At 49.2% G+C, this 17,475-nt stretch overlaps 1 protein-coding gene across 1 annotated transcript in view; it reads left to right on the top strand.

Annotated features, from left to right (window-relative positions):
• The window catches only part of LOC140374687 (oxysterol-binding protein-related protein 11-like), a 37,013-nt gene that overhangs the window by 3,703 nt on the left and 15,835 nt on the right, over positions 1-17,475 (top strand). The window contains exons 2-3 of the mRNA XM_072461686.1: positions 14,909-14,992; positions 16,395-16,770. Coding sequence (XP_072317787.1) covers positions 14,909-14,992; positions 16,395-16,770 — 460 coding nt within the window. The remainder of the gene's footprint in view (positions 1-14,908; positions 14,993-16,394; positions 16,771-17,475) is intronic.

The raw sequence follows: 17,475 nt of genomic DNA, 5'->3' as shown, positions 1-17,475 counted from the left end.
GACCTGCTTTAGACCGGCTTTAGACCTGGTTTAGACCTGCATTAGACCTGCTTTAGACCTGCTTTAGACCTGCTTTAGACCTGCTTTAGACCTGCTTTAGACCGGCTTTATACCGGCTTTAGACCGGCTTTAGACCGGCTTTAGACCTGGTTTAGACCTGCTTTAGACCTGCTTTAGACCTGGTTTAGACCTGCTTTAGACCTGCTTTAATCCTGCTTTAGACCTGCTTTAGACCTGGTTTAGACCTGGCTTAGACCTGGTTTAGACCTGGTTAAGACCGGCTTTAGACCGGCTTTAGACCTGCTTTAGACCTGCTTTAGACCTGCTTTAGACCTGCTTTAGACCTGCTTTAGACCTGCTTTAGACCGGCTTTAGAGCTGCTTTAGACCTGCTTTAGACCTGCTTTAGACCTGCTTTAGACCTGCTTTAGACCTGCTTTAGACCTGCTTTAGTCCTGCTTTAGACCTGCTTTAGACCTGCTTTAGAGCTGCTTTAGACCTGCTTTAGACCTGCTTTAGACCTGCTTTAGACCGGCTTTAGACCAGCTTTAGACCGGCTTTAGACCTGCTTTAGACCTGCTTTAGACCTGCTTTAGACCTGCTTTAGACCTGCTTTAAACCTGCTTTAGACCTGCTTTAGACCTGCTTTAGACCTGCTTTAGACCTGCTTTAGACCTGCTTTAGACCGGCTTTAGACCGGTTTTAGACCGGCTTTAGACCTGCTTTAGACCTGCTTTAGACCTGCTTTAGACCTGCTTTAGACCTGCTTTAGACCTGCTTTAGACCTGCTTTAGACCGGCTTTAGACCTGCTTTAGACCTGCTTTAGACCTGCTTTAGACCTGCTTTAGACCTGCTTTAGACCTGCTTTAGACCTGCTTTAGACCTGGCTTTGACCTGGTTTAGACCAGCTTTAGACCTGCTTTAGTCCTGCTTTAGACCGGCTTTAGACCGGCTTTAGACCGGCTTTAGACCGGCTTTAGACCGGCTTTAGACCGGCTTTAGACCTGCTTTAGACCTGCTTTAGACCTGCTTTAGTCCTGCTTTAGACCTGCTTTAGACCGGCTTTAGACCGGCTTTAGACCGGCTTTAGACCTGCTTTAGACCTGCTTTAGACCTGCTTTAGACCTGCTTTAGACCTGCTTTAGACCTGCTTTAGACCTGGCTTAGACCTGGTTTAGACCAGCTTTAGACCTGCTTTAGTCCTGCTTTAGACCTGCTTTAGACCTGCTTTAGACCTGCTTTAGACCTACTTTAGGGCTGCTTTAGACCTGCTTTAGTCCTGCTTTAGACCTGGTTTAGACCTGCTTTAGACCGGCTTTAGACCGGCTTTAGACCGGCTTTAGACCTGCTTTAGACCTGCTTTAGACCTGCTTTAGACCTGGTTTAGACCTGCTTTAGACCTGCTTTAGACCGGCTTTAGACCTGCTTTAGACCTGCTTTAGACCTGCTTTAGACCTGCTTTAGACCTGCTTTAGACCGGCTTTAGACCGGCTTTAGACCTGGTTTAAACCTGCTTTAGACCGGCTTTAGACCTGGTTTAGACCTGCTTTAGACCGGCTTTAGACCTGCTTTAGACCGGCTTTAGACCTGGTTTAGACCTGCATTAGACCTGCTTTAGACCTGCTTTAGACCTGCTTTAGACCGGCTTTAGACCTGGTTTAGACCGGCTTTAGACCAGCTTTAGACCTGCTTTAGACCGGCTTTAGACCGGCTTTAGACCGGCTTTAGACCGGCTTTAGACCTGGTTTAGACCTGCTTTAGACCTACTTTAGACCTGGTTTAGACCTGCTTTAGACCTGCTTTAATCCTGCTTTAGACCTGCTTTAGACCTGCTTTAGACCTGCTTTAGACCTGGTTTAGACCTGGCTTAGACCTGGTTTAGACCTGGTTAAGACCGGCTTTAGACCTGCTTTAGACCTGCTTTAGACCTGCTTTAGACCGGCTTTAGACCTGGTTTAGACCTGGTTTAGACCTGCTTTAGACCGGCTTTAGACCTGGCTTAGACCTGGTTTAGACCAGCTTTAGACCTGCTTTAGTCCTGCTTTAGACCTGCTTTAGACCTGCTTTAGACCTGCTTTAGACCTGCTTTAGACCTGCTTTAGACCAGCTTTAGACCTGCTTTAGACCTGCTTTAATCCTGCTTTAGACCAGCTTTAGACCTGCTTTAGAGCTGCTTTAGACCTGCTTTAGTCCTGCTTTAGACCTGGTTTAGACCTGCTTTAGACCGGCTTTAGACCGGCTTTAGACCGGCTTTAGACCTGCTTTAGACCTGCTTTAGACCTGCTTTAGACCTGGTTTAGACCTGCTTTAGACCTGCTTTAGACCGGCTTTAGACCTGCTTTAGACCTGCTTTAGACCTGCTTTAGACCTGCTTTAGACCGGCTTTAGACCGGCTTTAGACCTGGTTTAAACCTGCTTTAGACCGGCTTTAGACCTGGTTTAGACCTGCTTTAGACCGGCTTTAGACCTGCTTTAGACCGGCTTTAGACCTGGTTTAGACCTGCATTAGACCTGCTTTAGACCTGCTTTAGACCTGCTTTAGACCTGGTTTAGACCGGCTTTAGACCAGCTTTAGACCTGGTTTAGACCGGCTTTAGACCAGCTTTAGACCTGCTTTAGACCGGCTTTAGACCGGCTTTAGACCGGCTTTAGACCGGCTTTAGACCTGGTTTAGACCTGCTTTAGACCTGCTTTAGACCTGGTTTAGACCTGCTTTAGACCTGCTTTAATCCTGCTTTAGACCTGCTTTAGACCTGCTTTAGACCGGCTTTAGACCTGGTTTAGACCGGCTTTAGACCAGCTTTAGACCTGCTTTAGACCGGCTTTAGACCGGCTTTAGACCGGCTTTAGACCGGCTTTAGACCTGGTTTAGACCTGCTTTAGACCTGCTTTAGACCTGGTTTAGACCTGCTTTAGACCTGCTTTAATCCTGCTTTAGACCTGCTTTAGACCTGCTTTAGACCTGCTTTAGACCTGGTTTAGACCTGGCTTAGACCTGGTTTAGACCTGGTTAAGACCGGCTTTAGACCTGCTTTAGACCTGCTTTAGACCTGCTTTAGACCGGCTTTAGACCTGGTTTAGACCTGGTTTAGACCTGCTTTAGACCGGCTTTAGACCTGGCTTAGACCTGGTTTAGACCAGCTTTAGACCTGCTTTAGTCCTGCTTTAGACCTGCTTTAGACCTGCTTTAGACCTGCTTTAGACCTGCTTTAGACCTGCTTTAGACCAGCTTTAGACCTGCTTTAGACCTGCTTTAATCCTGCTTTAGACCAGCTTTAGACCTGCTTTAGAGCTGCTTTAGACCTGCTTTAGTCCTGCTTTAGACCTGGTTTAGACCTGCTTTAGACCGGCTTTAGACCGGCTTTAGACCGGCTTTAGACCTGCTTTAGACCTGCTTTAGACCTGCTTTAGACCTGGTTTAGACCTGCTTTAGACCTGCTTTAGACCGGCTTTAGACCTGCTTTAGACCTGCTTTAGACCTGCTTTAGACCTGCTTTAGACCGGCTTTAGACCGGCTTTAGACCTGGTTTAAACCTGCTTTAGACCGGCTTTAGACCTGGTTTAGACCTGCTTTAGACCGGCTTTAGACCTGCTTTAGACCGGCTTTAGACCTGGTTTAGACCTGCATTAGACCTGCTTTAGACCTGCTTTAGACCTGCTTTAGACCTGGTTTAGACCGGCTTTAGACCAGCTTTAGACCTGGTTTAGACCGGCTTTAGACCAGCTTTAGACCTGCTTTAGACCGGCTTTAGACCGGCTTTAGACCGGCTTTAGACCGGCTTTAGACCTGGTTTAGACCTGCTTTAGACCTGCTTTAGACCTGGTTTAGACCTGCTTTAGACCTGCTTTAATCCTGCTTTAGACCTGCTTTAGACCTGCTTTAGACCGGCTTTAGACCTGGTTTAGACCGGCTTTAGACCAGCTTTAGACCTGCTTTAGACCGGCTTTAGACCGGCTTTAGACCGGCTTTAGACCGGCTTTAGACCTGGTTTAGACCTGCTTTAGACCTGCTTTAGACCTGGTTTAGACCTGCTTTAGACCTGCTTTAATCCTGCTTTAGACCTGCTTTAGACCTGCTTTAGACCTGCTTTAGACCTGGTTTAGACCTGGCTTAGACCTGGTTTAGACCTGGTTAAGACCGGCTTTAGACCTGCTTTAGACCTGCTTTAGACCTGCTTTAGACCGGCTTTAGACCTGGTTTAGACCTGGTTTAGACCTGCTTTAGACCGGCTTTAGACCTGTTGTTGTTGTTGTTGTTGTTTTATGGCGGTTGACATCCGAGTGTTGCATTACCGCCATAGGTTAATAGGTTAGACCTGCTTTAGACCTGCTTTAGACCTGCTTTAGACCGGTTTTAGACCGGCTTTAGACCTGCTTTAGACCTGCTTTAGACCTGCTTTAGACCTGCTTTAGACCGGCTTTAGACCGGCTTTAGACCTGCTTTAGACCTGCTTTAGACCTGCTTTAGACCTGCTTTAGACCTGCTTTAGACCTGCTTTAGACCGGCTTTAGACCTGCTTTAGACCTGCTTTAGACCTGCTTTAGACCTGCTTTAGACCTGCTTTAGACCTGCTTTAGACCTGCTTTAGTCCTGCTTTAGACCGGCTTTAGACCTGCTTTAGACCTGCTTTAGACCTGCTTTAGACCGGCTTTAGACCGGCTTTAGACCGGCTTTAGACCGGCTTTAGTCCTGCTTTAGACCGGCTTTAGACCGGCTTTAGACCGGCTTTAGACCGGCTTTAGACCTGCTTTAGACCTGCTTTAGACCTGCTTTAGACCTGCTTTAGACCTGCTTTAGACCTGCTTTAGTCCTGCTTTAGACCTGCTTTAGACCGGCTTTAGACCGGCTTTAGACCTGCTTTAGACCTGCTTTAGACCTGGCTTAGACCTGGTTTAGACCTGCTTTAGACCAGCTTTAGACCTGCTTTAGAGCTGCTTTAGACCTGCTTTAGACCTGCTTTAGACCTGGCTTAGACCTGGTTTAGACCTGCTTTAGACCAGCTTTAGACCTGCTTTAGAGCTGCTTTAGACCTGCTTTAGTCCTGCTTTAGACCTGCTTTAGACCTGCTTTAATCCTGCTTTAGACCTGCTTTAGACCTGGTTTAGACCTGCTTTAGACCGGCTTTAGACCGGCTTTAGACCGGCTTTAGACCTGCTTTAGACCTGCTTTAGACCTGCTTTAGACCTGGTTTAGACCTGCTTTAGACCTGCTTTAGACCTGGTTTAGACCTGCTTTAGACCTGCTTTAGACCTGGTTTAGACCTGCTTTAGACCGGCTTTAGACCGGCTTTAGACCGGCTTTAGACCGGCTTTAGACCGGCTTTAGACCTGGTTTAGACCTGCTTTAGACCTGCTTTAGACCTGGTTTAGACCTGCTTTAGACCTGCTTTAATCCTGCTTTAGACCTGCTTTAGACCTGCTTTAGACCTGGTTTAGACCTGGCTTAGACCTGGTTTAGACCTGGTTAAGACCGGCTTTAGACCGGCTTTAGACCTGCTTTAGACCTGCTTTAGACCTGCTTTAGACCTGCTTTAGACCGGCTTTAGACCTGGTTCAGACCTGGTTTAGACCTGCTTTAGACCGGCTTTAGACCTGGTTTAGACCTGCTTTAGACCGGCTTTAGACCGGCTTTAGACCTGCTTTAGACCTGCTTTAGACCTGCTTTAGACCTGCTTTAGACCTGCTTTAGACCGGCTTTAGAGCTGCTTTAGACCTGCTTTAGACCTGCTTTAGACCTGCTTTAGACCTGCTTTAGACCTGCTTTAGACCGGTTTTAGTCCTGCTTTAGACCTGCTTTAGACCTGCTTTAGACCTGCTTTAGACCTGCTTTAGACCTGCTTTAGACCTGCTTTAGACCTGCTTTAGACCTGCTTTAGACCTGCTTTAGTCCTGCTTTAGACCGGCTTTAGACCGGCTTTAGACCGGCTTTAGACCTGCTTTAGACCTGCTTTAGACCTGCTTTAGACCTGCTTTAGACCTGCTTTAGACCTGCTTTAGTCCTGCTTTAGACCTGCTTTAGACCGGCTTTAGACCGGCTTTAGACCGGCTTTAGACCTGCTTTAGACCTGCTTTAGACCTGCTTTAGACCTGCTTTAGAGCTGCTTTAGACCTGCTTTAGACCTGCTTTAGACCTGCTTTAGACCTGGCTTAGACCTGGTTTAGACCGGCTTTAGACCTGCTTTAGACCTGCTTTAGACCTGCTTTAGACCTGCTTTAGACCTGCTTTAGACCTGCTTTAGACCTGCTTTAGACCTGCTTTAGACCTGCTCTAGACCTGCTTTAGACCTGCTTTAGACCTGGTTTAGACCTGCTTTAGACCGGCTTTAGACCGGCTTTAGACCGGCTTTAGACCTGCTTTAGACCTGCTTTAGACCTGCTTTAGACCTGCTTTAGACCGGCTTTAGACCTGCTTTAGACCTGCTTTAGACCTGCTTTAGACCTGCTTTAGACCTGCTTTAGACCTGCTTTAGACCTGCTTTAGACCTGGCTTAGACCTGCTTTAGACCTGCTTTAGACCGGCTTTAGACCGGCTTTAGACCGGCTTTAGACCGGCTTTAGACCTGCTTTAGACCTGCTTTAGACCTGCTTTAGACCTGCTTTAGACCTGGCTTAGACCTGCTTTAGACCTGCTTTAGACCGGCTTTAGACCGGCTTTAGACCGGCTTTAGACCGGCTTTAGACCTGCTTTAGACCTGCTTTAGACCTGCTTTAGACCTGCTTTAGTCCTGCTTTAGACCTGCTTTAGACCGGCTTTAGACCGGCTTTAGACCGGCTTTAGACCTGCTTTAGACCTGCTTTAGACCTGCTTTAGAGCTGCTTTAGACCTGCTTTAGACCTGCTTTAGACCTGCTTTAGACCTGCTTTAGTCCTGCTTTAGACCTGCTTTAGACCTGCTTTGGACCTGCTTTAGACCTGCTTTAGACCTGCTTTAGACCTGCTTTAGACCAGCTTTAGAGCTGCTTTAGACCTGCTTTAGACCTGCTCTAGACCTGCTTTAGACCTGCTTTAGACCTGGTTTAGACCTGCTTTAGACCTGCTCTAGACCTGCTTTAGACCTGGTTTAGACCGGCTTTAGACCGGCTTTAGACCGGCTTTAGACCTGCTTTAGACCTGCTTTAGACCTGCTTTAGACCTGGTTTAGACCTGCTTTAGACCTGCTTTAGACCGGCTTTAGACCTGCTTTAGACCTGCTTTAGACCTGCTTTAGACCTGCTTTAGACCGGCTTTAGACCGGCTTTAGACCTGGTTTAAACCTGCTTTAGACCGGCTTTAGACCTGGTTTAGACCTGCTTTAGACCGGCTTTAGACCTGCTTTAGACCGGCTTTAGACCTGGTTTAGACCTGCATTAGACCTGCTTTAGACCTGCTTTAGACCTGCTTTAGACCTGCTTTAGACCTGCTTTAGACCGGCTTTATACCGGCTTTAGACCGGCTTTAGACCGGCTTTAGACCTGGTTTAGACCTGCTTTAGACCTGCTTTAGACCTGGTTTAGACCTGCTTTAGACCTGCTTTAATCCTGCTTTAGACCTGCTTTAGACCTGCTTTAGACCTGGTTTAGACCTGGCTTAGACCTGGTTTAGACCTGGTTAAGACCGGCTTTAGACCGGCTTTAGACCTGCTTTAGACCTGCTTTAGACCTGCTTTAGACCTGCTTTAGACCTGCTTTAGACCTGCTTTAGACCGGCTTTAGAGCTGCTTTAGACCTGCTTTAGACCTGCTTTAGACCTGCTTTAGACCTGCTTTAGACCTGCTTTAGACCTGCTTTAGTCCTGCTTTAGACCTGCTTTAGACCTGCTTTAGAGCTGCTTTAGACCTGCTTTAGACCTGCTTTAGACCTGCTTTAGACCGGCTTTAGACCAGCTTTAGACCGGCTTTAGACCTGCTTTAGACCTGCTTTAGACCTGCTTTAGACCTGCTTTAGACCTGCTTTAAACCTGCTTTAGACCTGCTTTAGACCTGCTTTAGACCTGCTTTAGACCTGCTTTAGACCTGCTTTAGACCGGCTTTAGACCGGTTTTAGACCGGCTTTAGACCTGCTTTAGACCTGCTTTAGACCTGCTTTAGACCTGCTTTAGACCTGCTTTAGACCTGCTTTAGACCTGCTTTAGACCGGCTTTAGACCTGCTTTAGACCTGCTTTAGACCTGCTTTAGACCTGCTTTAGACCTGCTTTAGACCTGCTTTAGACCTGCTTTAGACCTGGCTTTGACCTGGTTTAGACCAGCTTTAGACCTGCTTTAGTCCTGCTTTAGACCGGCTTTAGACCGGCTTTAGACCGGCTTTAGACCGGCTTTAGACCGGCTTTAGACCGGCTTTAGACCTGCTTTAGACCTGCTTTAGACCTGCTTTAGTCCTGCTTTAGACCTGCTTTAGACCGGCTTTAGACCGGCTTTAGACCGGCTTTAGACCTGCTTTAGACCTGCTTTAGACCTGCTTTAGACCTGCTTTAGACCTGCTTTAGACCTGCTTTAGACCTGGCTTAGACCTGGTTTAGACCAGCTTTAGACCTGCTTTAGTCCTGCTTTAGACCTGCTTTAGACCTGCTTTAGACCTGCTTTAGACCTACTTTAGAGCTGCTTTAGACCTGCTTTAGTCCTGCTTTAGACCTGGTTTAGACCTGCTTTAGACCGGCTTTAGACCGGCTTTAGACCGGCTTTAGACCTGCTTTAGACCTGCTTTAGACCTGCTTTAGACCTGGTTTAGACCTGCTTTAGACCTGCTTTAGACCGGCTTTAGACCTGCTTTAGACCTGCTTTAGACCTGCTTTAGACCTGCTTTAGACCTGCTTTAGACCGGCTTTAGACCGGCTTTAGACCTGGTTTAAACCTGCTTTAGACCGGCTTTAGACCTGGTTTAGACCTGCTTTAGACCGGCTTTAGACCTGCTTTAGACCGGCTTTAGACCTGGTTTAGACCTGCATTAGACCTGCTTTAGACCTGCTTTAGACCTGCTTTAGACCGGCTTTAGACCTGGTTTAGACCGGCTTTAGACCAGCTTTAGACCTGCTTTAGACCGGCTTTAGACCGGCTTTAGACCGGCTTTAGACCGGCTTTAGACCTGGTTTAGACCTGCTTTAGACCTACTTTAGACCTGGTTTAGACCTGCTTTAGACCTGCTTTAATCCTGCTTTAGACCTGCTTTAGACCTGCTTTAGACCTGCTTTAGACCTGGTTTAGACCTGGCTTAGACCTGGTTTAGACCTGGTTAAGACCGGCTTTAGACCTGCTTTAGACCTGCTTTAGACCTGCTTTAGACCGGCTTTAGACCTGGTTTAGACCTGGTTTAGACCTGCTTTAGACCGGCTTTAGACCTGGCTTAGACCTGGTTTAGACCAGCTTTAGACCTGCTTTAGTCCTGCTTTAGACCTGCTTTAGACCTGCTTTAGACCTGCTTTAGACCTGCTTTAGACCTGCTTTAGACCAGCTTTAGACCTGCTTTAGACCTGCTTTAATCCTGCTTTAGACCAGCTTTAGACCTGCTTTAGAGCTGCTTTAGACCTGCTTTAGTCCTGCTTTAGACCTGGTTTAGACCTGCTTTAGACCGGCTTTAGACCGGCTTTAGACCGGCTTTAGACCTGCTTTAGACCTGCTTTAGACCTGCTTTAGACCTGGTTTAGACCTGCTTTAGACCTGCTTTAGACCGGCTTTAGACCTGCTTTAGACCTGCTTTAGACCTGCTTTAGACCTGCTTTAGACCGGCTTTAGACCGGCTTTAGACCTGGTTTAAACCTGCTTTAGACCGGCTTTAGACCTGGTTTAGACCTGCTTTAGACCGGCTTTAGACCTGCTTTAGACCGGCTTTAGACCTGGTTTAGACCTGCATTAGACCTGCTTTAGACCTGCTTTAGACCTGCTTTAGACCTGGTTTAGACCGGCTTTAGACCAGCTTTAGACCTGGTTTAGACCGGCTTTAGACCAGCTTTAGACCTGCTTTAGACCGGCTTTAGACCGGCTTTAGACCGGCTTTAGACCGGCTTTAGACCTGGTTTAGACCTGCTTTAGACCTGCTTTAGACCTGGTTTAGACCTGCTTTAGACCTGCTTTAATCCTGCTTTAGACCTGCTTTAGACCTGCTTTAGACCGGCTTTAGACCTGGTTTAGACCGGCTTTAGACCAGCTTTAGACCTGCTTTAGACCGGCTTTAGACCGGCTTTAGACCGGCTTTAGACCGGCTTTAGACCTGGTTTAGACCTGCTTTAGACCTGCTTTAGACCTGGTTTAGACCTGCTTTAGACCTGCTTTAATCCTGCTTTAGACCTGCTTTAGACCTGCTTTAGACCTGCTTTAGACCTGGTTTAGACCTGGCTTAGACCTGGTTTAGACCTGGTTAAGACCGGCTTTAGACCTGCTTTAGACCTGCTTTAGACCTGCTTTAGACCGGCTTTAGACCTGGTTTAGACCTGGTTTAGACCTGCTTTAGACCGGCTTTAGACCTGGCTTAGACCTGGTTTAGACCAGCTTTAGACCTGCTTTAGTCCTGCTTTAGACCTGCTTTAGACCTGCTTTAGACCTGCTTTAGACCTGCTTTAGACCTGCTTTAGACCAGCTTTAGACCTGCTTTAGACCTGCTTTAATCCTGCTTTAGACCAGCTTTAGACCTGCTTTAGAGCTGCTTTAGACCTGCTTTAGTCCTGCTTTAGACCTGGTTTAGACCTGCTTTAGACCGGCTTTAGACCGGCTTTAGACCGGCTTTAGACCTGCTTTAGACCTGCTTTAGACCTGCTTTAGACCTGGTTTAGACCTGCTTTAGACCTGCTTTAGACCGGCTTTAGACCTGCTTTAGACCTGCTTTAGACCTGCTTTAGACCTGCTTTAGACCGGCTTTAGACCGGCTTTAGACCTGGTTTAAACCTGCTTTAGACCGGCTTTAGACCTGGTTTAGACCTGCTTTAGACCGGCTTTAGACCTGCTTTAGACCGGCTTTAGACCTGGTTTAGACCTGCATTAGACCTGCTTTAGACCTGCTTTAGACCTGCTTTAGACCTGGTTTAGACCGGCTTTAGACCAGCTTTAGACCTGGTTTAGACCGGCTTTAGACCAGCTTTAGACCTGCTTTAGACCGGCTTTAGACCGGCTTTAGACCGGCTTTAGACCGGCTTTAGACCTGGTTTAGACCTGCTTTAGACCTGCTTTAGACCTGGTTTAGACCTGCTTTAGACCTGCTTTAATCCTGCTTTAGACCTGCTTTAGACCTGCTTTAGACCGGCTTTAGACCTGGTTTAGACCGGCTTTAGACCAGCTTTAGACCTGCTTTAGACCGGCTTTAGACCGGCTTTAGACCGGCTTTAGACCGGCTTTAGACCTGGTTTAGACCTGCTTTAGACCTGCTTTAGACCTGGTTTAGACCTGCTTTAGACCTGCTTTAATCCTGCTTTAGACCTGCTTTAGACCTGCTTTAGACCTGCTTTAGACCTGGTTTAGACCTGGCTTAGACCTGGTTTAGACCTGGTTAAGACCGGCTTTAGACCTGCTTTAGACCTGCTTTAGACCTGCTTTAGACCGGCTTTAGACCTGGTTTAGACCTGGTTTAGACCTGCTTTAGACCGGCTTTAGACCTGTTGTTGTTGTTGTTGTTGTTTTATGGCGGTTGACATCCGAGTGTTGCATTACCGCCATAGGTTAATAGGTTAGACCTGCTTTAGACCTGCTTTAGACCTGCTTTAGACCGGTTTTAGACCGGCTTTAGACCTGCTTTAGACCTGCTTTAGACCTGCTTTAGACCTGCTTTAGACCTGCTTTAGACCGGCTTTAGACCGGCTTTAGACCTGCTTTAGACCTGCTTTAGACCTGCTTTAGACCTGCTTTAGACCTGCTTTAGACCTGCTTTAGACCGGCTTTAGACCTGCTTTAGACCTGCTTTAGACCTGCTTTAGACCTGCTTTAGACCTGCTTTAGACCTGCTTTAGACCTGCTTTAGTCCTGCTTTAGACCGGCTTTAGACCTGCTTTAGACCTGCTTTAGACCTGCTTTAGACCGGCTTTAGACCGGCTTTAGACCGGCTTTAGACCGGCTTTAGTCCTGCTTTAGACCGGCTTTAGACCGGCTTTAGACCGGCTTTAGACCGGCTTTAGACCTGCTTTAGACCTGCTTTAGACCTGCTTTAGACCTGCTTTAGACCTGCTTTAGACCTGCTTTAGTCCTGCTTTAGACCTGCTTTAGACCGGCTTTAGACCGGCTTTAGACCTGCTTTAGACCTGCTTTAGACCTGGCTTAGACCTGGTTTAGACCTGCTTTAGACCAGCTTTAGACCTGCTTTAGAGCTGCTTTAGACCTGCTTTAGACCTGCTTTAGACCTGGCTTAGACCTGGTTTAGACCTGCTTTAGACCAGCTTTAGACCTGCTTTAGAGCTGCTTTAGACCTGCTTTAGTCCTGCTTTAGACCTGCTTTAGACCTGCTTTAATCCTGCTTTAGACCTGCTTTAGACCTGGTTTAGACCTGCTTTAGACCGGCTTTAGACCGGCTTTAGACCGGCTTTAGACCTGCTTTAGACCTGCTTTAGACCTGCTTTAGACCTGGTTTAGACCTGCTTTAGACCTGCTTTAGACCTGGTTTAGACCTGCTTTAGACCTGCTTTAGACCTGGTTTAGACCTGCTTTAGACCGGCTTTAGACCGGCTTTAGACCGGCTTTAGACCGGCTTTAGACCGGCTTTAGACCTGGTTTAGACCTGCTTTAGACCTGCTTTAGACCTGGTTTAGACCTGCTTTAGACCTGCTTTAATCCTGCTTTAGACCTGCTTTAGACCTGCTTTAGACCTGGTTTAGACCTGGCTTAGACCTGGTTTAGACCTGGTTAAGACCGGCTTTAGACCGGCTTTAGACCTGCTTTAGACCTGCTTTAGACCTGCTTTAGACCTGCTTTAGACCGGCTTTAGACCTGGTTCAGACCTGGTTTAGACCTGCTTTAGACCGGCTTTAGACCTGGTTTAGACCTGCTTTAGACCGGCTTTAGACCGGCTTTAGACCTGCTTTAGACCTGCTTTAGACCTGCTTTAGACCTGCTTTAGACCTGCTTTAGACCGGCTTTAGAGCTGCTTTAGACCTGCTTTAGACCTGCTTTAGACCTGCTTTAGACCTGCTTTAGACCTGCTTTAGACCGGTTTTAGTCCTGCTTTAGACCTGCTTTAGACCTGCTTTAGACCTGCTTTAGACCTGCTTTAGACCTGCTTTAGACCTGCTTTAGACCTGCTTTAGACCTGCTTTAGTCCTGCTTTAGACCGGCTTTAGACCGGCTTTAGACCGGCTTTAGACCGGCTTTAGACCGGCTTTAGACCTGCTTTAGACCTGCTTTAGACCTGCTTTAGACCGGCTTTAGACCGGCTTTAGACCGGCTTTAGACCGGCTTTAGTCCTGCTTTAGACCGGCTTTAGACCGGCTTTAGACCGGCTTTAGACCGGCTTTAGACCGGCTTTAGACCTGCTTTAGACCTGCTTTAGACCTGCTTTAGACCTGCTTTAGACCTGCTTTAGACCTGCTTTAGTCCTGCTTTAGACCGGCTTTAGACCTGCTTTAGACCTGCTTTAGACCTGCTTTAGTCCTGCTTTAGACCTGCTTTAGTCCTGCTTTAGACCTGCTTTAGACCTGCTTTAAACCTGGCTTAGACCTGGTTTAGACCTGCTTTAGACCAGCTTTAGACCTGCTTTAGACCAGCTTTAGACCTGCTTTAGAGCTGCTTTAGACCTGCTTTAGACCTGCTTTAGACCTGCTTTAATCCTGCTTTAGACCTGCTTTAGACCTGGTTTAGACCTGCTTTAGACCGGCTTTAGACCGGCTTTAGACCGGCTTTAGACCTGCTTTAGACCTGCTTTAGACCTGCTTTAGACCTGGTTTAGACCTGCTTTAGACCTGCTTTAGACCTGGTTTAGACCTGCTTTAGACCTGCTTTAGACCTGCTTTAGACCTGCTTTAGACCTGCTTTAGACCGGCTTTAGACCGGCTTTAGACCTGGTTTAAACCTGCTTTAGACCGGCTTTAGACATGGTTTAGACCTGCTTTAGACCGGCTTTAGACCTGCTTTAGACCGGCTTTAGACCTGGTTTAGACCTGCATTAGACCTGCTTTAGACCTGCTTTAGACCTGCTTTAGACCGGCTTTAGACCTGGTTTAGACCGGCTTTAGACCTGCTTTAGACCTGCTTTAGACCGGCTTTAGACCGGCTTTAGACCGGCTTTAGACCGGCTTTAGACCTGGTTTAGACCTGCTTTAGACCTGCTTTAGACCTGGTTTAGACCTGCTTTAGACCTGCTTTAATCCTGCTTTAGACCTGCTTTAGACCTGCTTTAGACCTGGTTTAGACCTGGCTTAGACCTGGTTTAGACCTGGTTAAGACCGGCTTTAGACCTGCTTTAGACCTGCTTTAGACCTGCTTTAGACCGGCTTTAGACCTGGTTTAGACCTGGTTTAGACCTGCTTTAGACCGGCTTTAGACCTGGTTTAGACCTGCTTTAGACCAGCTTTAGACCTGCTTTAGACCTGCTTTAGACCGGCTTTAGACCTGCTTTAGACCGGCTTTAGACCTGCTTTAGACCGGCTTTAGACCGGCTTTAGACCGGCTTTAGACCTGCTTTAGACCGGCTTTAGACCGGCTTTAGACCGGCTTTAGACTGGCTTTAGACCGGCTTTAGATCTACTTTAGATGCTTTAGACCTGATAACAACTCTCAGATTTATTCTTCAGATCTTTTTCCTTCCTTTTCAAACATTATATTAGTTTTCGATATGGTTTAGGTTTTTTTTTTACCTATTTTTTTTCTGTTTAGTCTTTGTTTGTTCTTGTTTCAGTCCTGTTTAGTCCAGGTTTAGTTCAGGTTTAGTCCAGGTTTTTAGTCTCGAAATTGTCCTGTTTTTTCCTTGATTTAGTGCTGCTAAAATCCGGGTTTTGATGCTAAATTTGAATGTTTTTTCTGCGCAGGCGCAGAGTCCAGGAGAACCACAGAAAACGCCCCGGACATCGCTCGAGCCTCAGCCCAGACGAAGGCCTCTTTCTGGGGACGAGGTGAGGCGTTGGGGGAGGCGTTGGGGTTGGGGGAGGCGTTGGGGTTGGGGGAGGCGTTGGGGTTGGGGGAGGCGTTGGGGTTGGGGGAGGCGATGGGGTTGGGGGAGGCGTTGGGGTTGGGGGAGGGGTTGGGGTTGGGGGAGGCGTTGGGGTTGGGGAGGCGTTGGGGTTGGGGGAGGCGTTGGGGGAGGCGTTGGGGTTGGGGAGGCGTTGGGGTTGGGGGAGGCGTTGGGGGAGGCGTTGGGGGAGGCGTTGGGGTTGGGGGAGGCGTTGGGGTTGGGGGAGGCGTTGGGGGAGGCGTTGGGGTTGGGGGAGGCGATGGGGTTGGGGAGGCGTTGGGGGAGGGGTTGGGGTTGGGGGAGGCGTTGGGGTTGGGGAGGCGTTGGGGTTGGGGGAGGCGTTGGGGTTGGGGGAGGCGATGGGGTTGGGGGAGGCGTTGGGGTTGGGGGAGGCGTTGGGGTTGGGGGAGGCGATGGGGTTGGGGGAGGCGTTGGGGTTGGGGGAGGGGTTGGGGTTGGGGGAGGCGTTGGGGTTGGGGGAGGCGATGGGGTTGGGGGAGGCGTTGGGGTTGGGGGAGGGGTTGGGGTTGGGGGAGGCGTTGGGGTTGGGGGAGGCGATGGGGTTGGGGGAGGCGTTGGGGTTGGGGGAGGCGTTGGGGTTGGGGGAGGCGATGGGGTTGGGGGAGGCGTTGGGGTTGGGGGAGGCGTTGGGGTTGGGGGAGGCGTTGGGGTTGGGGGAGGCGTTGGGGTTGGGGGAGGCGATGGGGTTGGGGGAGGCGTTGGGGTTGGGGGAGGCGTTGGGGGAGGCGTTGGGGTTGGGGAGGCGTTGGGGTTGGGGGAGGCGTTGGGGGAGGCGTTGGGGTTGGGGAGGCGTTGGGGTTGGGGGAGGCGTTGGGGGAGGCGTTGGGGTTGGGGAGGCGTTGGGGTTGGGGGAGGCGTTGGGGTTGGGGGAGGCGTTGGGGGAGGCGTTGGGGTTGGGGAGGCGTTGGGGTTGGGGGAGGCGTTGGGGGAGGCGTTGGGGGAGGCGTTGGGGTTGGGGAGGCGTTGGGGGAGGCGTTGGGGGAGGCGTTGGGGTTGGGGAGGCGTTGGGGTTGGGGGAGGCGTTGGGGGAGGCGATAGGGGAGGCATTAGATGACATTGACATTAGATGAGTTTCGGCCCAGTGTTTTCTGGGTAATTTTCTAGTTTGATGTCATCAATTACAAACAGGAAGTGAAATTATAAACCTAAAAAATGTGCTTTTCTGGGATAACATTTTGATAATTTTTTGCAAAATTCTAAATATATTTCTCTGAACTGCGTTTCAGTTCAACGAGTCGTCCGCCTGTAGGGGGCGCTGTAAGAACCACAGTTTCAACACATTTCTGTGGGCGTGACCTAACACCGTTACCTTCCTGTCATAGGACCTGCTGCTCTTCAAAACCCCGCCCACGCTCAGCTGCCTTGGCCAGTGCCTCAGCCTGTTCCACCAGAACCTCCGTCGCACGCGGATGCCGACCCAGAACCACCTTGGGAGCCCAGGCCCGGAGCCGGACTCGCCGACCCAGAACCACCTCGGGAGTTCGGGCCCGGAGCCGGACTTGCCGACCCAGAACCACCTCGGGAGCCCAGAGCCAGACTCGCCGCCCCCGGACAGAGCGCCGTCCCTGGGTCAGCCGAGGCCTGCCGCCGCCCTCAACCACGTGGAGCCCGGCGCTCCGTTCCGGGCCGACCACAGCCCAGTGCACAGGCCGGGAAGAGGCCCCAGCTGCCGGCAAACCCAGGGCCGCACGCGAGCAGGTGAGCGCCGTCGAGGAGGGCCCCCATTTAGCTCCAGACAAGTTTATTTGAACAGAGATAAAAACGGAGGGTACGTTTACAAAAAGCTACAAAAAAACCGAGAGAAAGCTTCAGAGCGAGACGCTGCAGGTGACATTGACATTTACTCAAATAAATGTAAGAAAAATGTATGATTTCATACAGAAAAAAGGCGTTATGTGTAAAACTCGACACATTTGGCACATTTAAAGAGTCAGATTTAAATTGCACTGAAAATCGGCCTAAAAATAAAAATGTTGCCTCAAATTTTATCCTTAAAACTTGAATAAATCAGGCTGAGAATCAAGCCTCGTACAGACCGCGCCGGCCGAAGTGTCCAGTTTACATTCAAAGTCTATAGTAAACGCACGTCGAGTACGTAGTGCGTTTCCCGCGGCGCGATTGGTGCGTTTTCTTACGCTCACAACGCTTTGAGCGCGCGTATGAGGCGCCCGAAGCGCCCAAAGCGGCTGGCGCGACATGTTCAGATTTGTTTAGCTCGCTGCAGCAGATGCGCCGCAGCAGCCAATCAGAGATGACGTCCTACGCACGACCCGGAAAAAGACCCAAAACAAACCTTGCAAGATAAAAAAAAAATCCTTAAAACGCAGCTCTTGGAGCAAATAACGATATTGACTAAACTCGCTCAGCTCTGAAGTACATGCGGGTCCCAGACGGGCCCCGGAG

Source organism: Eucyclogobius newberryi, unplaced genomic scaffold, assembly GCF_026437365.1.
Source record: "Eucyclogobius newberryi isolate DKJ021-1_F unplaced genomic scaffold, fEucNew1.0.hap1 SCAF_3, whole genome shotgun sequence".
Classification (NCBI taxonomy): Eukaryota; Metazoa; Chordata; class Actinopteri; order Gobiiformes; family Gobiidae; genus Eucyclogobius; species Eucyclogobius newberryi.
The sequence above is the reverse complement of the archived record's forward strand: the minus strand, read 5'-3'. Positions and strand labels throughout refer to the sequence as shown.